This window comes from Thunnus maccoyii, chromosome 14 (assembly GCF_910596095.1).
Source record: "Thunnus maccoyii chromosome 14, fThuMac1.1, whole genome shotgun sequence".
NCBI classification, from domain to species: Eukaryota; Metazoa; Chordata; class Actinopteri; order Scombriformes; family Scombridae; genus Thunnus; species Thunnus maccoyii.
This window is the reverse complement of record NC_056546.1, coordinates 16,237,258-16,263,631: the sequence shown is the minus strand read 5'-3', so window position 1 is coordinate 16,263,631 and position 26,374 is coordinate 16,237,258. Positions and strand designations below refer to the sequence as shown.

Sequence of the window (26,374 nt, the reverse complement as noted above, 5' to 3'; positions counted from 1 at the left end):
CTAAGATAACTGGCTGTAGCCTCATATTTAGCATAGTAAAATACACGGTTTAGATAATCCAGCTAATCTAGCTAAACTGCTTGTTTAGAACCTGTCTGATTGTCTGACTGCTTGTGTTTCTTGCCTCGTCAGACTTTTTTGTATCAATTTGTCATGTTCCCAGATGTCAGCAGTTACTTTTTAAGTAAAATGTTATCATAAGCATCAGAAGTGATGGCCAAAACTACAGAAATTAAACCCATGCTGTAATAAACCAAAATCTTCCTTTAAAATCCAGACCATTTTAAGTTATTCTCACCATGTTTGTGTAAAATAAATATTGATGAAAGCTACAGTAGATAATACAGAAGGTATTTTTTTATTATATCAGCCCCTCCAGGAGCATCTGTTTCAAAAATTTTCCGTGGAGGCTGAAGACGTCTGCAGCCCTGAGTCTTCCCGCTGTGCCTCTCACTGCGCGTCATTCTTCATTACTCTGTCTCTGTCTCGCAGTCTGTCTCCTCTGCTCTTCACCCTTCGCCGCCTCGTGTGTTGCCTGCTCCATGACGCACCAACACAGATTTTGCCTGGCATTACGTTAATCAGATAGATTAACTGCCAGTATTGTGTTTTTCCTTTGTATCATCCCGTGCATCAGTGCATGACGTGCTGTCACTCCTTTTCCGCAAAGATCAGATTCAGGAGCCGACAGCGGCAAGAGTTTGATAATTCTCACCACAACACAGGCAGCACAGGAAATATGATTTGGTCTTAGTTGTTGAATAATACAATAGTTGTTTTACCTTAGGGTTTAAGATGTCTCATGATTGTATTTTCTGACCTAAGCTGCTTTTTTTTCTTTCTTTTTTTGCTTCTCAGGCGGGAAGCCCAACTTCAGTCAATGCTCCATGCAGCTTCTCAAGGACATCCGTGTCTCCTTCCAGCCAGGACATCTGCAGGTACAACCCACCTCAACCTCTTTTCATTCTTACTGCCAGTGCTGTCATTTATGTGTATCTATTTATCAGCCCATTACTGGTGAGCCTTGTCAGTGAGCAATGTCGGGTTACCCATCACAGTGTGCAATGCAGTGTTACTTTGTGGTGTAGTGCTGTAAAATGGGTTTTATAGTAACATGGGTCATTCAGTGTTGCTCATTTTCAGGCACACTTTCCTCTTTTCAATTTTCCTTTGTTTTCAAAAGCATAATGTCTTTTCCATTTCTCTTTTTTTGTCCTTTCCCTTTCCTTTTCCTGCTGTCCTTCACCATCATTGTCTATTACATGCTCCTCTTTCATTAAACACACGTTCACAAACACTCTCACACCAGCAGTCAGGATCAGGACTGTCAGAAGCAGACGGCTGTGGTACTTTTGAATTCTAACGGTAAAACCTGCCAAGGTTCAGGAGGTATTTCAGTGACCACCCTCTGCACAGACGCCCTACCAGCCTCCAAACACACCAAACAACGAGACTGGCTCTCTCTGCTCCGCCCTTCCTCTGTCAACATCCGCCCCAACGGCTCCCTCAGGTTTTCGGTGTCTCTGAACGATGTGGGCCAGCGTGTGGACAGTCTCTGTCGCGGTCTGCACTTTATAGATCGCACCTGCTCCGAGGGAGAGCTGGAGCTGAAGCCCGAGCCCGCTCAGCCGCCCGGCTCAGATCGAAGGGCGCACACGCTAAACGGCAAGCTGGTTGCGGCACCTGCACACCAGAACCCAAACCCAGCCTTCTCGACACACGCCCACCCCCACCTCGTCCCCTCCTTCACTAACAACTACAAATACATGTTGGGCGTACCTCCCAGTAATTTTCTCCCACCTGACTCTGCTGTTACTGCCCCTCCTCCTCCTCTTTCCAACACCCACCTCCACCCTCATCACCACCATCACTCCCCGAGCTCCAACTTCCTCCGTCTTCTCCTCCCCTTCTCTCGATCCTCTACCTCGGCCAGCCTGCAGTGCTCTGAGCTGGGCAGCTACGCCTCCCACCTCCACATCACCAAGTCCTCCAGCGCCCTGCTGGCTGGCAGTGAGTCAGGGTTTGCCCCTGACGACCTACTGGGAGATGATGATGTGTTTGAGGAGGAACAGCCCCATCCAGCTCGAAAGGGAACAAGCCAGCTGGCAACCCCAAGTACAAGCACTGTGGCAGGTGCTCTTCTAGCCCCCCTGTGCTATATGGATGAGGACAGCGACCTGGACTGCTGCCCGTCCCCTTTGTCAGAGAAAACTGGGCCACTGTCACCCTATTCACTATCTGGCGACTGCTGCAGGTGGGTGACTTTCTGGATGGTGTGATAAGCACCCACCATTCCTGTGACATGATAGAGCCCAGACCACCCCTGTGCCGTGACGTGGCAGTGACCCCCAGAGCCCTGTTGAGTAGTGGAGAGCTTCTCACCCTGTAGTATAGTCACCCAGCAAATATCTTAACAACACAGTAGTATTTGTCCTCAAAACACCTGCTTGGGGAGCGCCCCGGCAACCAAATGGTTACTGCACATGACACATAACCGCAACATCCCTGGTTCGTCATACCCACCTCTCTCTCCCCTTGTTTCCTGTCTGCCTCATCAACGCTGCCCACCATCCAAAGGTAAAGGTAAAAATGGCAACAACAAAAAAAACACACCTGCTTGAAGTGGAGCTGTTAGTCAAAGGAACCTGACACACACAGTAGGTGCTTTAGTCTACACGCACTGCAACACCGTATGCTTCTTCCTCAGCAGTCCTGATTCAACCCCTCCCTTGCGACTAGAGCAGAAATGTGACTTCATTTAATTTCATACCATTTCATTTCACTTCACTGTTATCTCCACCATGTTTTTCATTGTGCCGTCAGGCTGGGTTTTTGTGTAATTTTCATTGTTACTAGATCGATGAGGCATTAAAGTGTCTCGCATGGGCTGTGAAAATTTGTGATTGATTTTGCCCATAAGCTTTAAGCTTTGCAGTAGAGGCAGAAATAAGCGGGGATGGCAATGATAAGGAAAAGATAGGGGGCAGAGGTTAGGGTACATATTTTAATAGAATTGAGGAGTGGAGTGTGTGTCTGTCTGAGAAATAGTGGAACAGAGGCAGACAGGGGACAATAAATGGCGTTGAACCGATGGAGTCTGTGTGATTGGGTCAACAGGGCTCTCATCAGTCTTTTTCACGTGACAGTCAATGTGCAGTCTGTGAGTAATATTTGATTACAGACCAGGTCATTGCTGCATGGCCCCCCACAGATGAAGCTTGCTAGAAGTAGACCTGACTAAGTCACCAAGAAAAGGAGTTTTGAGCCCCACATAGAAGGAGTTGAGTCCCTCTGGGTTACAGTATCTGTCTGTCAATACCTCGCCTGGCAGCAGCTCAGGAGATTGATGAGGGTTAAGTCTTAAACACAAGAGACATGTCAATTATATACTTAATACCGTATGTCTCTTTTTTTTCTCCCTCAGCTGTGGTCTGTGCATGCACTGCGTTTCAGATTATACATCTTACGTCAGCAGTGGGCCGATAGAGAAACATGAGAGCTCAGAATTGGCAAGGTGAAGGCCAGAGATCAGCAGGCAGATTATTGGCTTCAAATAGCCTCCACAGTCTCTGCACACACAAACACAAACAAACACATCGTGCCAGCTTCCTGTCAGGTGGCTTGAAGCGTGAGCTCAGACCAGAGGCTGTCCTCACTTGTGAAAGTGTGTGTGTGTGTGGGGGTGGTTGTTTTTCACAGAGGAATAGCATGTTAATTAATAGCCAGCTCTTTTATCGACAGCGTTTCAGAAAGTAGATAGATGACAATCTGGTAAACGGTGACTTGGTCTATTTCCTTATCACAAATGTCACAGAAACTTAAACATTTACAAGGGGGAATTTTAACTTTTTTTTTTCTTAAGCTGGCATCATTTACATCCATTTGCACATTGGCTAGTAGCCTTCTTTTCCCCTGCTTTTCACTGGTGCATTGCTAAGTTTCTTGGTGCTTTACCGCCACCCGTTGTTGATCAGATTAATGGTGTGAAACCAGGTATTATTTGACCCTTTTCATTTGATAGACACTGCCAATCTTTGAGTGAAAACGGTCAGAGTTATGCTTCTTCGCTGTGACTACTATTTCTCCTCCTCCAGTTCTTGCATCGTGTTTCACCTGTTCGTTGTCTTCTTCTTTTATAGCATGCACTAAACATGTGCGGTCCTCGTGCGTGTACTAGCAGAGCCTCAGATACGATCAAAACAGGGTCAGAATCTTTGCCCCGTAGTGGCTAACTCCACAGGGTACCTTTAAGCTTTTACATCTGACAACGTAAATCAGCAAGATTACATATAATTCCTTAACCTTCCTCCAAAAGATAAGTTTCTTCTAAGCTAATTTAATATTCTCTTTTAAAGCCAGCTTGGCCACACAAAGATGAGTAACCTCTTAAGACGTGCAAGAGAGGTGAAAGGAGGAAAAAGGGAGGATGGCTTCCAGTGGTGCTCCTGCTAATTAAATTGTGTTTTTGTCTGATCAGCCTGTCTCTGGCAGGGTGCGGAGTTTAAACCGTTCAGACTGAAAACCAACTGAGAACAGAGGAAAACAAAATGCCTCATTTCAATGCTCATCACTGTTCTCCACATCACCCCCATAAATATCTGTTTAGCACAAAAAAAAAACAGATTGGTGCTGAAAATTTTATTTGAAAACAAACACATAAACACTTCAGGGCAGAACAAGGAATAGCTGGAAGGAGGGGGATCTTAGAGCGACAGACTGAGAGAGTGAGGAGTGCCACAGGAGAGCAGTACGAGGAAACCGACAAGAGAGAGAACAGGAAGAAAGTAGATGCCTCGCCTAGGCTGTAATGTCGCAGAGCTTGTTTCCCTCTCAGCTTGAGGTGCTTGTGATTTCTCGACTGTTTTGCTTCTCACATTTTCATGTTGACACACTCTAACGGTGCCTCTGCCATCTTAGAATTACTGTTTAAACAGGGTGTGTTTTGGCAGCTTGAGCGATGCAAATTAAATTTTAACTTCCCTCCCAAGCTTGACAGTGCTTGGAACGTGCTGCCGCTGACAGATACAGTTAATTTAGCTGCAAATTTACAAAAGGTTTTGGATTATTATTTTCATCTGTTCAATATATGGGAGGTACAGGTTGATGTGAATGACAGTGCTGAATTTAGTGTGATGCATTTGTGAGATTTCTATCTTTTTAAGTGCCTTTTTTAGCAGTTTTTTATACAATCTTGGCTGTTTCTAGCAGGTGAAGCTCCATGAAATTGAGCAAAAACCTGAATTTCTTACAGGTCTCTTCCACTCATGTAGTTTACTGATCACTTAGGGCTGCTTGTGGAGGTGTAGGGATTTTTCTGTGGTTATCCCCTCCTACGATTTGAATAAAAAAATCCACATCAACGTTAGAATAATTTGTTAAATCTGTCCATTTTAACAGGCGCCAGGGCTTGATATGAGCACCAAGAGAATCCAGGTCCTCAGGCAGATTTTTTCTTTTTTTTTTTGAAAGAGGAGTACATTACAGTATGTGTGGGTTGAGAATCTGCAGTTCATCATCCTGTGATCCATGCAAACAAACAAAAACAAAGCAGCCCAGCCATAACCAATAGAAAAAAAAAACATCTTCTAGAGATGTTAATTGTGCCTCCTCTATCCTTTAATCCCTCTGTCCTCATTCCACTCTTCCACCTCCTCCTCTTTTTGGAGAAACCGGTAGAAATGACCTATTTTTATGCTCCTTTGTTCATTTTGTCTTTTAATCTTGTAACACTTTGGCCAGATCAGTCAACTCTGGAAATAGCCTTTATCCATCCTCCTTGCTCACTTTCCAACACGCGTGGGTGCATGTGGGTGTGTCCTCGTGCCTTCTTATCGTCTCCTGAACTAGGATGAAGACAATCCCATTTGAACACCCTGGTCTCTCCGTCTCCCTCCTTTTTTCCCCCTGTACCTTTATTTACTTGTTTCTTCTTCTTATAGTAGAAACACTTCCTGGTTCATGCATTTGCTTGTAGAAATTAGTGGAAAAAGTGGAATAATTGAAGAGTGGGCTGAAATAGTGAAAGTACATGGCCTTCAGTTGTGTACAGTTGCTTGTATCAGTTAATCTATGAAACCTCTGCAGGGAAATCATTTGCACTTTATTCTACACTGGAAAGGATTTTCCTCCCTTTCCAGTGGCTCAGTTAGTCTAACCAGATACATCACTCTGAACTTTAATCAAAGTTGTGTTGAAGTGGAAACAAGCAGCTGCTGATTTTGGGGCTTATTACTCATTCACTGAGGACTCTGCTCTAGTCTGAGCAGCTGCAACAAGGTCACGGACTTTACCTTCTGCTTCCTGCAAGTGGTGTGTGTGTGTGTGTTTGTGTGTCTGTGTGTGTGTTATTGCCTCGACTTGGAGGTAATAACCCTTTCCAACTCTGTTTTTAAACCTCCATTTTATCCCTTACCACTGACTCAGACACTTACTGGTGGAAGTGTGTACATATCTGGATTCTTGTACAGAACAGACAGACACAGACAAATACACTCTTCCTTAGCGCGGGTGACTAATAGCTGCTGTCCTCCAACCTGCCAGACGAAGTCCAATATGTCATCTTGAGGAGGAGAGGTAGACCACTTCGGACCTGATATTAAAAGTGTGTTTGGTTCCTCTCGCTGAGAAAAGCGTTTCCAGTAGTCCTCAGAGGTAGCAGACACCTAATCGAATGTTCCAGTCGTCTCGGTGCCCAGAATAGCCACCTTACAGCAAGCATCTACAGGGGCTGGACGCAATATCACAAACATCTCATAAAATTGAATGCAATTGCATGCGGTAGCCTTGCAACAAATGCTGGATTTGTAACTCTGTTGTTGGACTCTGTTGTCATTTATGAGGTTGTGGTTTTTCTGCTTCCTGTATGTATCATCTTAACATGGTCCTCACTTAGTTTTCATCACAGACAACATGATTGCCGCTGCTACAACTGCAGGGTATCTGAGATTAAATTTGCTGCATTCAATTTTGTGCTGCTTGGCTGCAAGAACACAGAAGATCATTTTCAGAAAATGTCATTTTGATTTGCAAATGAAGTGCTTTGAACCAAATTAGTTTGTCTTGATTGAGTTTTTTCACCTCTGACATGTGTTGTCGTTTTGTTTTCAGGGTGTTAATATGCTTTTATATTTGCGAAATTATATTCCTTTCTGCCGTGCTTTCCTTTATCTGTTTCTAGTGTGAAATTAACAAATATTTTTTGTTATACTTATTATACATACTGCTAGAAAATGCGACAAGTTTGCTGACAGTTATGTTCCAAAACATGAGTTTGACTTTGGGCTAGATATGTCAGCTTTTCCCTTTTTTATCTTTCCTCTGCCCTGTCTTCCTACTATTACAGCTGTCTCGCCTCTTGCTGAGTGTTGACTGTATGTTTTGGCTCCCGTAGGATTTGTCACTGTGAAGGGGATGACGAGAGTCCTCTGATCACACCGTGCCACTGCACGGGGAGCCTGCGCTTCGTCCACCAGGCCTGTCTACAGCAGTGGATCAAGAGCTCCGACACTCGCTGCTGTGAGCTCTGCAAATATGAGTTTATCATGGAGACCAAGCTCAAGCCGCTGCGCAAGGTAAGACACAGTTTGTATGTGTGTGTGTTGCAATATTGGGAGGTGTACACATTCGTAGAAAAGTAATTAATGCTCCCGTTGATTAGTTTGTTCTCACTTAATAAATTCAGGCTGTCATTGCAGCTCAGCTCCCAAGTGTCACAACTAAGCTCACATCATTCCTTTGTTATGAAGCTGAAAATGCCAAAAGCTGTCTCCAATCTGTCATGCAGATAACACAAGCATGACACTGCGCTTTGAAGCCGATTTCATAGGCGGAACTTGTGGGGTGTGGGGGTGTGGGGTGTGGGGGGGGGGGGGGGGGGGGGGGGGGGGGTTGTGAGTGTAGGGGGGTTGTGATTCATTTCAAATGGTTTAGGGGCAGCATGCCTCCATTAAATGCTCTTATCAATCGCTGTGGCCTGAAGATAGCAGGACACTAATTAAAATTCCTCCACCCTTCATTAGTTGCACAAAAGGCCTTAAACAAACGCTTCGCTCTTAATAGCTTCTGAATCTCGCCGGTGAGTAATGAAGTTACGAAATTCGAGATGATAGGGGGATTCCAGTGTTCCTGTGAAATGTTTGTCAATGGATGCTTGGCTTCATCTCTTAATGAAACACCCGCTTCTTGTCAAACTGACCCTGCAATCATAGCACAAATACCCAATCTCTGCCATTTTTCTCATTGCTGAGTGCATTTGGATGTTCAATGAGCCTAAACAGCATATTTGCAGAGTGTGAGTGAATCTGATGGTGCTGGCATCGTATTATTATCATTTTTTTTGTATCCATGGGCTCATTCCCTGATAATATATTGTGCAGCCTGTGACAGGCACGGTGCTACAGTTTGTAAGCTGTGCTGGCTGGCAGGCAGCAGGGTGCCGGGCCTTTCTATCCTGGGTGTTGTATGCCACTTATCTTCTCTATCTTGCTCACTCTGCCAAGAAGTGTAATGTAGCATTGGATCTAGATCACACTAGCTGAATGCCCTCCATCAAATATTTAGCTCACACTCTGAGGTGCTCCAGAAAACTGCTACGAGAGCCAACAGTTTAGCCGCTCAAGTGTTGTTTCAAAGCTTTCGACCTCCTCTCATGTCATTCCTTTGTCCTCTTCTTGCTCTCCGCCGCAGTGGGAGAAGCTACAGATGACGGCGAGCGAGAGAAGGAAGATCATGTGTTCGGTCACCTTCCATGTCATCGCCATCACCTGCGTGGTGTGGTCGCTCTACGTTCTCATCGACAGAACAGCGGAGGAAATCAGACAAGGTCAGCGCAGTCTCCGATGCACACAAACACACACATAAGCATAATGTGATTGTCTGTGTTGGATGTTGTGTTGTTATAAATGATCCCATCAGTTATATCATCCATTCACCCTCTTTCTCCAAGTCATTCATGTACACTATTTAATGGCAAATATGCATCACTGTGCTGTTATTTCAGTGGTGTGAGTATTGAATGTAAAATGTTCTCGAAGGTTGGAATATAAGTGGGCGTAATTTGCTTGGCCTCACTTTTTCAGTAGCTCAGTGGGCATCAAAGTCGCGACTGAGCCCGAACAAATGTGTAGAAGAGTTTGCGGTTTGCTTTAGAGATGATTTTCTGTCTGGGACTTTCAGTTCAATTCAGTTCACTTTGATTTCAGACCTAAAGTACATAAAAGAGAAAGATAAAAGAAGGTGAGAAGAAAAGAGATTTAAGAAATAGATATTTACATCTATCATTCTGAGATCCACTTTGAGACTTTCAGAGTGAGGTCATTATTGCAAAGTTAGGTGATTTTTGGTTCGTTCTCACCTCTTTGATGAGGTTAGATCAGGTTCAGTGTGTGTGTGTGTGTGTGAGGGGTGGATTAAAATGAAAAGATGACAGTCTTATCGTTAAAGGAACGAATGTAGACAGCAAAAGTGCCTCACAAGGATAAAAGAAAAAGTTTTTGGTGTTACATAGACCACAAGAACTAGGTAAACTGTCGAGTGTAAATTTCGTCACTAGTGTTTTTTCAGGTCTGCTTTAAAACAACAGTCAGGTGTCCATATGAACAGTGAAAGAGGTTCTCCTCGCTGTTATCATTCCTCTTGTTCATACTGGCTATTAAAAGATCCCCATTAAATGTACTTTCAATGTAAGTGATGAGGGCCAAAATCCACAGTGTGTCCACACAGTCATTTTATATGAGGCTTCAGCAGTCTGAGTTAGTCATATCAAGTGGATATCTGCCACATTTACAGTCTGTTTAGCATCAAATTCCCTCTTTGTGTTTCCCTGTTGAGCTGCAGTGGAAGTATAGTAACAAAAAGAGGAACTTCGGCCCTAAAAAGACTGTAACATTGAAAGATATCTACTTGATTTGACTCATTTGGATGCTTCATTTTAGCTTCAGATAAACTTTTAAATACATTTTTGCACAGAAGTAGGATTGTGGATTTTAGCCCCCATCACTTACATTGTAAATGCATCATGAAGGGATCTTCCAATGGCCAGTATGAACAGGAGGATTAATTATGACAAGAAAAACCTACTTAAGTGTTCATTTGGGCATCTGATTATTGTTTTAAGACAGACTTGAAAAATTGTGAATCCGTCCTTTAAGTGTATGTTCCAAACTGGAGCATGCTACAGACCAAACGCCATAGAAGCTTCACACAATAATCCAGCAAGTAGTCAGTAGGGCATGATGATCTTTTAGAAAACCCTAGAATGAGAAGAAAACAGCACTAGCAGCTTAAAAGCCCCTTCAGCGTCCCCTAGAGCCACTGGGTAACAAAAAGACTGACACTTGCTAGCAGGGCTTAAAATGGCTGCTTTAATGATGAGCTGTAGCAGCATTTACTGGCACTATGTCTGCTGCCAGTCATTCCTCTCTGGCATATTTGGCGCTTCCGAGACAGTGTGCAGATGGAAGAGCCGGCTGTGCCTGTTTAGCCCAACCTGATGATTCAGACTTGTTTGAGTCCCTGAAGGCTGTCAGGTTCAATCACCACAGCAACGCCAAATACTCCCTCAACAGCCCTGCTTGTCCTCTGCCAAGTCAACACCACCACGATTGTTTTTTCTCAGTTTGCTTGCAAAGATTATAGCAGAATTAGTTCTAATACACACTGAAATGTTCTTTATTGTCTATTTTTCTTTTTGAATCAGATTAAATGTTTATGATTGCATGCTGAATTTCAATCTGAAGTGTGCAACTGTGATATCTGACTTCACTTTCACTCTGAGTTTTTCCTTCTCTATCAATCTGTTTTTGTGTCTTTGGTAATACATGATACTTACACTCTCTTTACCCATGCAGCCGGAAGAATCCCAGGTAAACTTTTCACCTTTGAACTTTTGACTTTCAAGCTGTATTTTCCCCATCAGCCTTTCTGTCAGCTGTATCCAGTTCTTTCCCAACTGCACTTTCTGCCCCTTTCCTTCCCTTTTCTGCCTTGATTTCAGGATAAAAATAATACTTCTTCACCCTTAAAGGCCGGTTATATTCACATCACCTCACTGAATGTTCCGACCTAATGAACGCAGACAGACAGAGAGGCGAGGAACATGCTGTGATTCATCTCTGTGTTACACTTTGCGACAGTGGGATTTGATTAAAATAAACCTCGCTGACAGATTCGCACACAACAAACAACACATTCATTTCTTCTCATAAAATTAGCTGGAAAGCACCTGATCTTGCATAAACTTAGTTCATATCTTACTGATTGTGTGATGTTTGCCTTGTTTGAATTTGTATACCTCCCATCATGTGAGGCATTTTTCTATTTCATACCTTCTTATTTCATCCAGGGTACAATTTGGTAACACTCAAATGTGGACCTTTCTGAAATATAGTAGCCAACATGAAAAGACTGATGGGTTGCAGGTCAGAAGTGTATTTTCAAAGATTTTTCAGAGAGATTTTTTTTTTGAAAGTTCCCTTTTATGCCTCTTAGTTTTGTTTTGGATGAGGATGCAGTTTGTTACAAGGTTAACACTTTCTAAAATTGCTAATTTTTACCTCTTACTTTGAGTCTTGTGTGTCAGGGATTTTGCAATTTGTAGAACTGCTAGAACTGCCTCAAGGGCCATACAAATGTTTTTGCACAGTTTAGCACATTTACTACAAATTGGCTGCACATTACTGCTAACAGTTTTATAAAGGTTGCTGTAGGGGTTTAGACTTCCATAAATTCATTCGTTTCTATTCACATCACTTCAGTATTAAAATCAATTTGCGGACTTTAAACCTGCTTGAGTTAGATAATTACACAGTAAACAACATGTCTGGTCTCTTATTGTCTGTCTCTTATTTTCAGTTGCAAGTGCAGATTGATTTGAAAAGTCCGCACTGCGTTAACAGTAACTTTGACAAAAATAAACGCAGACACAATGTTCACTGTGATAGATGAACTATCTCAAACAAATCTCAGGGACACTGCAGTATGTCAGAAAATCCCCAGTGGAAATATAAACACATGATTTTGAAATAAATGTGTTATAACTTGCAAAAACATACATTCTCACATTAGCTTGCTTCTTAGAGGAATATACAGCACATTGCATACAATGTAATGATATCCTGTCCATTTGTATATTGCATTGTATGATAGTTTCCCTAACCGCACACCTTCCTCGTTAAATTAGATTAAGGTTGATAATGATTATTTAAAAAAAAACGATTGAATCTGCAACAGTTTCTTGAGCCTCCTTCCTGTGTTTTTGCGCTTGTGCATTTTGACCTCCCGAATTTTAGCTTAAGTACGTGTACTAGACAGAGCAGACATTTTATTTTGCAGTAATTGTCAGGACTGCTGTGTTTGACATGTGTGCATGTTTTCTTTTTTTTGTCTGTTCTTCTCTGCCTGTTCCTCAGGGATCCTGGAATGGCCTTTCTGGACCAAGCTGGTGGTGGTGGCCATCGGCTTCACGGGTGGACTGGTGTTCATGTACGTCCAGTGCAAAGTCTACATCCATCTATGGAGGAGACTGAAGGCTTACAACCGGGTCATATACGTCCAGAACCGGCCAGAAACGTGTAAAAAGCTGGCGCTGGAGAAGCCGCCGCTCATGGAGCCGAGTCTGGAGAACAAGGAGACTCTGGCTCCCACCCAGTCGGACACAAACTCCTCCCAGTACACAGAGACAGAGGACTACAGTATGGAGGTGCTCCATGTCTGACCACCAACTGTCACTCAGTCCATGCCATAGGTTGTCCTACTCTACTATACTACACATACAAACAGACCCACAGTGAGGAGTAGCAGTCATGGAAATGTTTGGTGAGGAACAACCAGATGCTCCCCACCCTCTGATCCCAGACTTGACCCACCAAGATCCCAGATAGACCAAGACTTCCTTCTATTCACATTCCTGTCAAACCGTATTCCTTCCTCCACCCCTCCCTGATCCACACTCCCGCCTCTTTCCTTTCCCAGGACCAGACTCTTTTTACTGACTTCTGTAAATGTCTGAAGAGGCCTGGATTACACCACTCTACACACACACACACACACACACACAAACTCATGTGTGTACACCGCCGGGAGAGCAAGACTGAGACAAATAGACTCACAAACGGCTCCCGAGGTCTACACATCTCTGATGCGTGGTTTGTTTGTTGTGGGTTGTGTTAGATTTGTTTGTTTTTACCTCCTGTGAGTCTTGGGCTAACCTGCCATGGATCAGTATGTAGCGCCGCGCATCAGATCTCTGGAACGTTCCAGCTACTGCCCTCTTTGTCGCTGTGGTCTGAGAGTCTGCGCCACCCGACAGATCCGTCAGCTCTACACAGGCCTGGGTCCTGACCAGGCCTTGATCTGGACATGCATCGAAGCACTTTTGTTTTTTTAGTTCCCACAAATTCTTCCCCTTCCTCTATCTTCTCTTCTTTTCCTCTTTAATATGAATTAAGTCTTACATGTTGTACATGGGGGAGAGCACACTCAAACAAACTCGGAAATGTTTGTTTCCTGGGGTTTTTTTTGACATTGCATTTCCTCATACGCACATATACGTGTATATATATATAAATATATACACCCTCCCATGGATGACAAAAAAGGAATTGGGGGAAAAAGTGGAATACTGCTGAAAGAAAACATTGGAGTGTTTCAGTTGAAACAGAAAAAGTGAGTTTTGAATATGACACGTGATCACTAAATTGTGTTTTGGCTCATAGCTCTAATGCAGATGATGGAAAATCCAGCCACAAGACTTCTCTACCCCAAAATGAACTTTCTGAAGGCTTTGAGAATGTAAACTTTTTAAAAAAAAAAATGATAAAAAATAAATAAATAAAATAAAAAAAAACAAAACAAAAAAAGCAACATTTTTTTACTGGTCACAGGAAATTGCGAGATAATTTCCATGTCTTGAGATCATAACAAGAGCCTTTGGGCATAAACGGCGTCGCTCATGTTTTTGTATCATGCGGATGACACAGTATTTACAGTGTGATATTCCATGTGCAGTTTTTAATATGTTGATTTGTTTGCTTAGTCATGGGATATGCCTTGAGAAATCCACCGCTGTCTGCTCTCAGTCTGTCTTCCCATCGCTGTTATTCTGCATTAAAAAAAACCCAAACAAACAGGCTGTAACTGGCTTTTTAAATTTGACTGCTTAAAATAAACATCACAGTACATCTCTTCAGTTATGTCAGTGCACTTCAGCAGAGAGTTTAGGGTGCTAGACAGACATCTGATGTTTGGATGTGACATATAGGAGTATTAATGAGCATTTCAATGGCACAAAAGTCCTCAGTTTCAGTGAAAAGTGTCTTGTTTCTTGCCAGACTCTCATCACATGGTGGAGGAGGATCTATTTTAGTATTTAATCACAAGACAGCCAGCATGTTGCTTCTTCTGTTTGATTGAAAAATGATTCTCTCACATCTTGGCCGTACGTGGCTAAAATGAGACAAATTGTCCCAACACACGTTTCTCAAAAGAAGCACGGTGAAGCACATACTGAATACTGTCAGCACATTATTTCAGCATTAAGATGATTTTATATCAGTGTGTAACATTTTCACTGCACTTTCATCAATAAACATAATTTATTAGTGCAACACATCCATATGTATGCATCATCACTCACTGAGGAGCTGCAGCGCCACTTGCTGGTGCAGTCTGAGATGGGCAGCAGTTGATTTCTTAGGGCGACTTGTTTTGGGGCTTACAGTCATTGTAAGTGCTTTTGTCTATGTGGGAGCACAGCAATGCCGGGCTCATGTTGAGCCTCACAGCCATTCCAGCAAAACACACATTTTTAAAAGAAAAAAACTGTCTTTGATACCAGTATACTGTCTGTGAACAACGATGGTCCAACGACATACCTGACGATTACTGCTCAGCAGCAGCAGCAATAACTGAAATCAGCGCTTTGTTCTTTGCAGCAATGCATACTGTACTTGTGTATATGCCCCTTGGTGACTTGAGATCTGGAGTCTAATATAATTTTAATACATAATATGAGCCGAGGGAGTTGTTGGGTGTCGAGTCAAATTAAGACCTAGTAACGAGAAGGTTCTCTGAAACTTCAATACCCACGAGGCTCTGTGCAATTAGACAGATAAAAAGTGCAATTACCCTTTTGTTGTTGTTCTATTCTATAGTTATGTACTGGTGTTTAATGTCCAGGGCGTCCTCTGGGTATAAAATGATTATTTCTTCATTTTGTGTTGTATTTATTTTTAAAAGAAAACAGAGTACAATTTGTTCATTTAAAAAAATCCCTTTCATTGGTAATTTTATGCAATTTACACTTAATTTTTTTCCCAGGCATAAATACCAGAAAATCATTTTCACTCTTTGTTTTGCACTTACTTGTTGCATCATTTAGATATTAGTGTTGTTAGAAAACAAAGCAAAACAAAACAAAAAAAAACCTTGGTTGCACATCCTTAATGTGAACATCTGCTCTTCCTTCTGCTTTTTAAATTGCTTGTTCAATTTTGTTTTAAATATGCAGTATCTGGACCCACACCATCAAACTTGATTATTTCATGTTATTTACATATAAACAACATGAAATATTAACAAATATGTCTGAGATTGTTAAAATGATTAAAGACGGATTGTAGATCGTTGTTTTTTTCACTTTCTTTCACTTACTGATAGGAGCTGGCTCCTTTCATGAAGTCTGAGACAGAAGTTATGATAAAAAAAAAAAAATTGAGGCCACATTAGGACACTTTTTTTTCCACACTAGCATGTTCCTCTCTGAGAGCAGCTTTGTCTTTCTCTCTTTCTTATCGTCTTATCTATCACCCTGGCCTGATTTCTGAATTTTTATTACCCTTTTGAGCTGGACGTCGACTGAGAAGGAAAGGTACTTTCTCAGCAACACTGTCCCAGTATTGTAGGTTGAAGTCTAGATTCTTCTGTTTCTGTCTCCATCCTGTTTGCTTAAACCTGTCACGTCTGGGAAAAGTGTAACTTGCATAAAGCTACATTTGTTTACTACTGACTGGACTTGAACATAAATGACTGTTCCCCTGTCTTATGATATCATTCCACAAGTTTGTCTGTGAATTTACTTTGGAATAGTAACTGTAAAAACTTTGGTAAAAAGTACTTATGTTTTTAAAAGAAATCTTGATGTGTTTTGACTTTAATTTCCCATGTTTGAACAAAGTATGTAGAATTAAAAAGAACAACCAAATAAAAATTAAGTTACTTTTAAAGCTTTGTGATTTGGGTCACTGTTTTATTGCATATTAAGTGAATCATGAGGTCTGAAATTAAATATGGCGACAGGATTTGTTGGTGACAGGAGCACCATTATGGCGTATTTGACAAGGTTTGTGTTCACATTATCAGACGTACTGCAATTAAACATTTATTCAGCTACACACAGCAGCTATAGAGGAAAACAAATTTTAATTGGCAACTCCATACAATAACAATTTATCCCATTTTGACTCAAATAAATGACAAAAAAACAATTTAGAAGCAAAGTTGAGGTTTGGCATTTGACTTTGTTTTTGTCAGCATAGATACAAGTATCAAAATTATAAAAGAGTTTTATAACATTTGGACAATCAGCAGAACTTCAATGTGCTTTTTGCAAAATGAAAAGTAAGGACATGATAAGTCATATTACTCAAACAGCAACACTGTTTGGGATTTTGTCAGGGGACATGTTGTAGTACGGCAGCTTCTTTCCCTCGTTCCTCCTCTTGATGGTGCTGGTTATCTCTGTCAGCTGCTTTCTGAACTTTTCCATGGCTGCCTTCACTGGCTTCTCTATGAAGTGCTCATCAGGATACATGCCCAGATACAACTGCAGGAAGAGAGAGAGAGAGGAGATGAGTCACACTGCAAGAAGGAAAGCACACAAAGCAAAGGGAAGCTTCCTAGGAAATCAGAAATAGTTTGTGCGAAAGTTGTCTGGCCCTTGAGTGACCCAGTCTGCGTAGACAGGTGTGTTTAAGCGTGCAAATGATTGCCGGTGTGTTTGGACGCTCTCCGTACCTCATTCTCCTGGTACTGGCTGAGGGCCCAGACGGCTCCCAGGTGCCAGCTGGAGCGTCCACGATCAGGAAGGCTCTCGATAATCAAGTTCACATTTGCCAAGCCCTTCTGGTTGGGTGGGGGCTTCCGCATTGTAGATGGAGCGTTGGGAATCCAAGAGCACCAGTCGTACTGCATAATATACACAAAGATTAAGTTAGTGCATGCAGACTTGGAAAGTAAGTAAATGTACTTAATTTTGAGAAACCTTTGTGCTACTTTCTACTTCTATAATGTACTTTTTACTCCACTACATTCATCTGACAGCTCTAGGTACTAGATAAATACCATAAAAAAACACAAGTTTATAAAATATATTGTTAAAGATTAAAAATAATCTTAAACTTAAAGATCCCTTTCAGACATGTTTTAACATGTATAAAAAGACTCTGCTTGGAATAATAATTTGTATCTGATATGGTTTTTCCACAAAATTTAAATTACCTGTTTAAAATCTACTCCTCCTCCCTAATGGAAAAATCCAGAAACTATGAATATGCAAATATTGTTCACATGTTGTTTAACTACAGTGCACAAACACTGTGTCCATTCTCAGTGTTTGTGCACTGGAGGCCTTAATGTATGATATATATCTATAAAAAGTATTTATGAGTTCTTAGCTGTTCCACCAAAGGAGATTTCCCCACTAAACGTCTCACTTGGTTTCTTTTAAAAAACTTTTCACGGCTTAAAAAGGTAAAATTATTCAGTATTTCATTTAAAAAAATCCAAAAAATGAATACACATTTGTTGGGTCTTCTTTCCTTATTGTGACCCAGTGGATGGGGGCTGACTTACCTACCTACCTGTACATAAAGTAGTTCAAACTCGCTCTACCTTGAGCAGCTACAACAGTAAATGCTACGTATTCATCAGTATGAACAATCTAATAATGTCATATACAATAGTACGTCAGTCTCAGAGATCATTTCCTACAGAACAAATACTTTTACCTTTGATATTTACTTGCTGATAATACTTCTGAATGTTTGCTTAAGTGGGATTTAAAATGAAGTTAACTTGTAAAGGAATATTTTTATATTGTTGTACTGGTACTTTTACTTAAGCCCAGGATATGAATACTTCCTCCACCACTGTGTGCATGTGAGTACAAACTTTTATTGAACTGAACAGACACAGTCATACAGTAACTGTGCATAATGCGTGTCAAATAATCTTCAAGAATTCATCCACAACTGCAGGGCCAACATGTAATTTGTCTTATTTTTTTATTTATTTTATTTATTTGTACTGTAAATCAGTCTTATAAATATAAAAATGTTGGTTCCTGATTATCTGTTACTCACCTGTCCAAAGTTGACAGCTGCATGTTGGGCTGAAGCAGTGAACACAACGACAGTCAGGTACTCTATCAGCTCCTCACGTGATTTCACGGACTTGGGGAACTCTGTGTAAAGATTGTGGACAGATATAGTTGACAAACTGAGCTTAAATCTTTCTTCCACATTTTATTTGTCTTTTGCAAGGGTTGCTGTGTGAAACCTCTTTGCACAATGCAGACAGGTAATGGTGAAATGCAGGAAGCTTATTGAAACACTGGGGCTCAGTCGATGACACCATCAGACACCTGTGGTTTCCTGTCTTCCCTCTCAAACCATCTGTCTATGACAGAACAGATTTGAATTTGTAATGCTGTCTGTTCCCCATCGTACATGTCTTCACCCAGAGTAATGAAATATTGAAGGTGTGTGAGCTGCTTCTCTCCTTGGAAAAAGAAACTTTGGTTAGTTGCTCCGTTTTGATTGTTGTTGCAATGTTAAAGAGAAATTATACCCACCACAGTAATCGAAGTCCTGCATACCAAAGCTGCACACATCTTTAATGAAGGCCTGGATTTCTTCATCTCCCTGCACCGTCTCATCGCTATTGTAGTAAATATGCACCACATCTGACACAAAGCTGACAGAAAGAAAACAGCACAGCAGTCACGTACAGAGGCAATAAAAAATGCTGTAACTTCTCTCCCTTTGAAAACCTGTCACTGTCACACATGGGAGTAGAAATGTCCCCACACCTCTCACTGTCTACCCTTTGTTATGACTGTTTTCTCTGACTATTCATGACTCCTGTCCATAAAAAAAGGGAAAAAAAGAAAAAAAAAGAGTTCCTCACCTCTTGGTAGCCTCCCACACCTTGTTGCCATCGTCTCTGTAGAAGTAGGTTGGCAGCTCCTCCTGGTTGTCCACACCACGGGATTTGATCATATCAGGGAAGCACAGAGACCTGAAGGTCAGAGTCTTCACGGCCTTCTGAACCAGCTGGACATGACCACCTCCACCTGTTGCGTTTGCCTTGGTGAGAAATATAAGACACACTTTACTTCTCCTCCCTGCAGCTGAATTATGTGCTTGTTTTCTCCTATTTTTATGAATACACAAAACCACATACAAACAAATCTCAATTACAGTTTTTCCAAATTACTTTTGCACTTTGGCAAGTTGTCAAAACTGAAGATGCATTTCCAGAAACAGCTCATACATGCAACAAAACACTATAGTTAACCTGCAAAAGGCTATAACTCACCCAAAACCTTTAATTCATGTCTCAAAATTAAGTTATTGTCACCTGTCACCAAAATGACACGTTCCTTTGACCAAGGTGGTCAAAATGTTTAGATGTTTTATCAGAATGACAGTGGACTCTGGAAGTGGTTGCTCATCTCCGAATTCCCAAACAGTCTTGTCCTACATGTTTTCACAGACACTGAATGCCCGCTGTACCAGTTGAAGCTAACTGACTGCTATTGTGTATCAAAGTTAAAGTTCCTTGGAAGCTGATTTCAACAGTACAACGCCTCACATTCCACTTTGTAAGCAAACAAGCACTTAGAGGTGAGCATGTAATGTGAAGAAAAACAATGTTATTTCCTGCAATGGTCACACAACACAGTACAGAAACAGTAACAACACAGTATCAGACAAAAAAAACAGAGAATGAAACAAAACACAGGCCTACTATATGCAGGAGTATAGTAACAACATAAAGTTACAGCACAAATCACAGGCCATCCTGTTACTCTTCACACTTCTCATTGACTTCAAGCCTAATACTTTCTCTTGCAATGCAATGGGGGGAAGAATCGTTTTGTATGCTGCAACCATCCTTTGTACACTTCTGCTTTTATGTCATCAGAAGCAGCATGCATTACAACGAAAAAACTGGATTTTGTGGTCATTGATCATATACTTTACACTTCTGTTGCCCGTGTGCAATGTTCATCTGAGCAGGCTCCTCCATGTTCACAAATTGTATTAACTCTGTTGCCTGCAAGCTCTATAAATGTGAGTTGCACATACAGCACATGCCATTGGTTGATCTAAGATTTGAGAAACTCCCCATTTGTAACTGAAGTTTGAATTTCACTCGACAACAAATTTATCAATTTAGCAGATTTTACAACTGCTCCATATCAATGCAATTTATGAAACATGGGTTCAGCAGATTTTGACAATTAGATGGACTATTCTGCATATGATGACTTGCACAATGAAAGAATTCACATATTTTTGAGAATAAAACTAGTCAACTGAGAAGAAACATAATCTATTTTGATCACAAAGACATATACAACCAATAACTGTTCAGATTGTAGATAATTGTACTTAGTCATTTGCCTAAATTGCAAAAGAACAAAGAAAGAGAACTGCTCTTTCTGTTGTGCACAAGTGACAAAATGTTGTGGAGAATTTCACATACTGTTTTGACGACTTCAACTGTCATCCGAGAATTGAGCCAAAGCAATTCAGTCAAAAATGTTTTTTTCTTCCCTTCCTTCACTTAGATTGAGCTTCATGGTGCAGAATGATGGATGTGCAGAGTTTGACACCAGGAGGCTGTTTTCAAATTCATCTGCAGAAGTGGAAAGTTTCTCTGTGCTTACCTTAAATCTGAGCTCAAGGTGTGTGTACCTACGAGCAGGATTTGTAACATCACAACAACTTTGGAGCCAGCAGTGGTCCAGTATGCAACTTACACAAGTGTGATGTGGAAACTTGAAGCCTCCAGTGCAACTTTTAAAATGAAAAATGTTTATGCATTCATAGATTCTGGGTTTTTCAATGAGGGAGAAGAGTTGTAATTTTAATAAATTATTTTTTTCATATCAAATGCAAATTATTTGTTAAAGAAGAATATTTTTTTTATTTATGTCTTTAAGTAGAGATAATAAATAAGCTTTTTTGAGTCTTTCGCTCTCTCTCTCATTATTTTGTTTGTTCTTTTGTTGGATTTTTGTTTGGTTTTAAGTCAAAAATAGTATAATCTATGAACTATAATCCAGAAAAAAACTAAAGACTGTTCAGTACACAGCTGATTATGAATTTGTTATGTTGTGACCAAAGTGACCTTTACTGTGTTGGAGCTACATCATAATACAGATTTGCAGATTTGCTGCTTTGATGGACTCGTCATGAAAATTTTCCATGTCTTTTCCCTTTTTTTCCTGTTTCTCTTTCATCTTTTTATCTCTCTCACTAAATTTTAACAGAAACAATCAACTCCATTTTTCTTGTCCTCCTTTTTCCTCTCTCTATACTGCTTTACTGCACATCCACACACTCACCTTGTCGAAGATGCCACACTCACAGATGAGCTGCTCTCTGGCCTTGGTGTTGATAGCGATGGTGAAACGGATGTGTGGGATAAGTAGCTGTGGGAAGATGCATCAATCAGTGAGTTAATCAGTCAATCTAGCAGTTCAATTAAATCAATCAGAGTTTCTTTTACCTTATACGCAGGGTGGACGGCAGGGAGCTGTCTGTACATGGCGATAGCAAACATCTCTGTGACCAGATGTGTCCTGAGCAGGTGTGTGATGGTCTGGTGGTGCTGGAAGTCAGCTGAGCGGACCCAGATCTTCGCCAGCAGCCAGTCGTACTGAGCATCAGTGGGCAGGAAGATCGGGTTGTCCTCACCTGGAGTCTGACCCAGCTGGAAGAGACAGAGGATGAGGGAGGAAGATGAGAAATGGATCTGAAAGAAATACAACAGTACTATTGATGCTAAACGTCACCTCACCTGTATGGCTATAGGCAGGATCTTGTTCTGAGAGTTCTTGTAGAGAAGACAGATGGGAGCTGCCAGGTACTGGAGGGTGCACGGGTCTGTACAGTTAGCACTGATGCCGTCTAACACCACGTAGTCCACTATGTAGATGTTACCTGCCTGGAGCCAGAGCACTGATTTACTGTACATGACAAGTCATTTGGAGAATTTAAATTCAGAATTCACCTCAGTATAATATTAACCAAATGTTCTTGTCCTAAGATGGCATAAGCATGAACTGCTGTCATCTGATATGACTGAAAATACTGTCAAAATATGAATGAATAAAAGAGATTTAAAGAAAGCAAAATGAAGAGATCTACCTCTATTTCCTCCTCCAGAGTCATCTCTCTCTCCAGGCTGACAGAAACCATGTCATTTGTGACAGGAAACTTGTCAGGGATTTTGTTGCATTTTTGGATCACTACAGGGTTGCAACCATTCAGGAACTGGTACCCAAACATGAAATCCTCCTTCCAGTGTTGCATCACATACTCTGGATAACATAACTTCATGTAACTTCATGTAATGTAACGTTATCTAATGTAATTTAATATAACATAACATAATATAATATAATGTTTGAAGCTGACCTGAGATTGTGTTTTTGATTCTCACAAAGATCTTCTCAAAATCAGCAAAGTCACTCCAGGAGGACTGGAACATGTGCATGAACTGGTTCACAAACAGGTTCTCTATTCTGGAAATTCATGATTATTATCATCATCATCGTTCTTATTTGTCCCTGTGTTCACATCAACAAGGTAAAAATATATATTATTCAGGCAAACACAGCAACTAAAAGTAATTTTGGAAAAGCAGAAGATCATTAAATGCACATTTATTTCAACAATTTCTGTCCACAAAGATGCAGCTTTTCTGTCAACACCTTTAAAGCTCGCTGTAGAAAATTGCACGACTCATTTTCCGTCTCAGCTACTTCTCCAGCTGATTAATGAAATCACATATAATCGTACATCATTTTCAATGGTTTGTCATTTTTAGCTTTGTTCAGAGCTACATGGGGGCTATCGCATCTAGCGAATAGTTGTCACTTGTATCTGTTTTGTGCTGTTGTGTTTATGTGTCACACGCCTGCATGAAGCACAATGCAAATGTCCCCAGTGATAAACACACAATGCTGCCTCTGTTTTCCAGGTAATCCTGAGTACAGAAAATAGAAGCATGTTATCAGGCTGCGGCTCAGCATCTCATCAGGGATGCTTTGCATTGAAAAAGACCTCTGAGGTTGATGCCCCACTGACAGCTGTCCTCACAGCCACTGTAAACCTGTTAAAGCTTTCAAACAGGCTGTTAGAGGGAGCACGTACGCTTTACTGTAGTTCAGTACGAAGTCCACTCCCTTCTCACTGTCAAACTGGATGTCCCGGGGCAGATCCTTGTGTCTGCAAGCATCTATGCTCATAGGAAAGCCTGGCTGCCACTCCCTCCATCTATAAAGGACAGTAGGGTTGTTAGTGACCAGATTTAGCCTCCTATGACACCCAACAACAGGCTGCATGTGCAAAATAAACCTGCCTGTAGGTTTTGCGCCTCATTTCAAGCTCTGCCTGTCTGTGCTGCTTGACCACGCTAGTTTTATCATCCTGTGGCAGGTGTCCTGAAACAGACACAAGACAAAGTGAGGGATGGAGCCCATCATGTTTTTTCACTTGTGTTTTCAGGCTCTGAGTGATGAAAAAGAGGAGACAGGAAGTTAGGCAAACAAACAAATGAGCTTATGACTACCTCGTCCATCCCTCAGCACTACTTCCTTGTCATCCACCAGCCAGCGGAAGCAGGGGAACTCCACATAGTCTCCAGTGGGGGTCTTGACTGTGATGTACCTGCAGTACCAGTCATCCTGCATCCAGTACTTCTTCTTCTCAATCTTCACCAACACAATCTCACCCAGGTCCTCCCCGACTCTCACGTCATAGGAGTCCACCTGTAATTTAGTCAGCGGCTAAATAAATAGCAGGTGCTGGAAAAACCGTGTCATCTACTGAATCAGGTGTTTATCATTAGTTTGTGACACATACGCGAAAACATGACTTTCATGTGTGCTTTTGGTAAGGAGCTAAAATGTAACTGGTCTGTTTTTAAATGTCATGAACATGATAAATATTATATTTCAAATGCAAAAACATGAATTTCATATGTGCTTTTATGTTAATTGTCGTGAGCTCTCTTGATGAGGATGAAATAACACTTTTAACATGAGCAATGCTGAGAAAGTTGTAGGAAGCTAACATACTATATGTAACTTTAATATTTTATATCATGTTGTAATTTTATGTCGTTCAATGATCTGTCCCTTTTTTTCCACTTAAGTTTCAGGTTTGCATGGGATAATAGGTTGAACTCAAATCTCCACAAATTTACTATTTTAATCTTAGTGGCAAAATAGGTCTTGTATTAAAAAATGTATTAATTTTATATTGTCTCTCTAGTGAAGCAAGAGGTGTACACTCTGGCTTGCAGGTCATTGTTTTAGGGAACCAGTTGTAACGACTAAAAGGTCTTTCATCCACTGGTTGAACTCTTGCAATGTTTTAGACTTAAGGTGTTATATAATCCAGGTAGGCTGGCTTGCAAGGAGATTCTTACCCAGAAGGAAAGTATAAATTGTCTGTTATCTGGTTTGTGTTTTACTTTATTGTGTATTTGTCTATTGTTACTGTTTTTATGACTGATGTCACCCAGCTGCAAACCAAATCTCCCCCTTGAGGGCAATAAAGATTGGTTGATGATTGATATGCGCCAACTGATCTAGAAAGGAGCTATGTAAATGAACATCCCATCTTCAGGAAATATTTGTCATTTGAAACAAAATAAATGTTATTGTCTTAAGTGTCGAGATGTATCTGTGTTTACATTTGGTGTCTGGAGAAGATGCCAGTTCAATTAGAAAATAATACATTTTAATAACATTGGAGAAACCTTCAATTTGTACATTTTAAAACATTTTTACAACATTGAACAGTGTATATCATATATAAGGATAACAAACCTGCCATCTTAACTAATATTTTTCATTTGAATTAAAAATATTCCTTTTGTTCACAGCAGTGAGGGTGTTTTATCCCCAAAATTAAATGTAAAAGAACAGCACTAATTTCAGAGTTAACATCTCTGTTGTAACCAGGGCTGGGCAATATATTGATATTATATTGATATTGTGATATGAGACATTGTCTTAGATTTTGACAGCATAATATCATGATATAGTTGAAGTGTTGTCTTTTCCTGGTTTTAAAGGCTGCATTAAAGTAAAGTGATGTAATGAGCTTTTATTTGCCTTTACCCACTTACTCATTATATCCACATTACGGATGATTATTTATCAAAAATCTCATTGTGTAAGTATTATGTGAAAGCAATAGTCATCCCCACAATATTGTTGCAATATTGATATCGAGGTATTTGGTCAAAAATGTTGTGATATTTGATATTGTCCATATCGTTCAGCCCAGGTTGTAACTTCCTCTTTTCTACCAACATGCTGGAACCTCAGGCCCCCCAGTGTTTGTTTGTGCTGATCGTTCATAAGAAGATAAAACTGGATGAATTTGTCATCTTCATCCTCACAGCTCTGCAGCAATGTAACATCACTTACCGCCCCCCTCTCGAAGTCATTGTACAGAGCTTTGTCCAGCAGCGTTCGCTCACTGCATCGCTCCGTGCCCACCAGTGTAATGTAGATGTAGTCATCCGTTCCTGCAAACCACTGGCTCCCTGTGGCGATAGTCACAGTGTAAGAAGGCATCACAGTCACACAGGATGAAGACGACTCCAAAAGACAGCTTCTCTCAAGATGAAGAAATCTGCAGAAAAGAAGTTTCTACCACCACTCACAAAAAGTTTGCCTCAATATTATAGCAAACGTTGTTTTTCCCCTCTTGCTCAAAACTCTTTCTCTGTACTGTGCACTTTTGCAGATGTCTCCACTTCTCACAAACAGGAGTTGAAAGCAGAAGAGGGAGGTGCAGGAAACCAATACGCTTTCTCCCCCTCTGCTATGGTGAACAAGGTCAGTTCTGTATAACCTGGCACCCTCCTGCCTGGATTTGTTATCAGTGACATGTACTGACATGAATATGGGAAGACAGGGAACAATGTCTTTTTTTTGAATGTCAAATTAATTTTCTTTGTCTGCAAACAACAGGAGTCTCTTTTATAAAATCATAATAGACTTGTGTTTTATTTACTCTGTTATAGTATTTTATAGGTTTATGAGTATTGATGATATGTTTATGCT

The 26,374-nt window shown here is 40.9% G+C and overlaps 2 protein-coding genes across 7 annotated transcripts in view; one reads left to right on the top strand and one right to left on the bottom strand.

Annotated features, from left to right (window-relative positions):
* march8 (membrane-associated ring finger (C3HC4) 8) overlaps positions 1–16,206 on the top strand; it is an 80,189-nt gene extending 63,983 nt beyond the window's left edge. For 4 of the 5 annotated variants that reach the window (XM_042433281.1, XM_042433279.1, XM_042433282.1 and 1 more), the window contains exons 4-7: positions 859–938; positions 7,391–7,571; positions 8,686–8,821; positions 12,408–16,204. In XM_042433281.1, coding sequence (XP_042289215.1) covers positions 859–938; positions 7,391–7,571; positions 8,686–8,821; positions 12,408–12,712 — 702 coding nt within the window. In that variant the 3' untranslated portion in view covers positions 12,713–16,204. Of the gene's footprint in view, positions 1–858; positions 939–7,390; positions 7,572–8,685; positions 8,822–12,407 lie in introns of all 5 variants that reach the window. The other variant, XM_042433283.1, reaches the window with a different exon arrangement.
* Positions 16,207–16,226: 20 nt separating this feature from the next.
* On the bottom strand, positions 16,227–26,220 carry alox5a (arachidonate 5-lipoxygenase a). Of its 2 annotated transcripts, XM_042433277.1 has the most exons (15): positions 25,972–26,220; positions 25,733–25,851; positions 23,863–24,061; positions 23,653–23,734; positions 23,445–23,567; positions 22,707–22,813; positions 22,437–22,609; positions 22,087–22,233; positions 21,796–21,999; positions 21,632–21,718; positions 19,183–19,361; positions 18,848–18,969; positions 18,357–18,457; positions 17,011–17,181; positions 16,227–16,819 (listed from the first exon to the last, which is right to left on the bottom strand). In XM_042433277.1, exons 1-15 carry the CDS (start codon positions 26,207–26,209, stop codon positions 16,640–16,642), a joined length of 2,232 nt encoding a protein of 743 aa, XP_042289211.1. In that variant the 5' UTR covers positions 26,210–26,220; the 3' UTR covers positions 16,227–16,639. The 2 variants fall into 2 exon arrangements, with proteins under 2 accessions (XP_042289211.1, XP_042289212.1); XM_042433278.1 differs by having other exon boundaries at positions 25,733–26,064.
* Between the last annotated feature and the right edge of the window lie 154 nt (positions 26,221–26,374).

What these genes read in the sequence shown, in the direction of transcription:
- alox5a (XM_042433277.1), bottom strand. Translation starts at nt 26,209, where the DNA reads ATGTCAGTACATGTCACTGATAACAAATCCAGGCAGGAGGGTGCCAGG. An exon ending in AGTGTGGCATCTTCGACAAG is followed by an intron (nt 19,362 to 21,631) that starts GTGAGTGTGTGG and finishes TTTCTCACCAAG; the next exon opens with GCAAACGCAACAGGTGGAGG. An exon ending in GCAGGACTTCGATTACTGTG is followed by an intron (nt 18,458 to 18,847) that starts GTGGGTATAATT and finishes ATCTTTACACAG; the next exon opens with AGTTCCCCAAGTCCGTGAAA.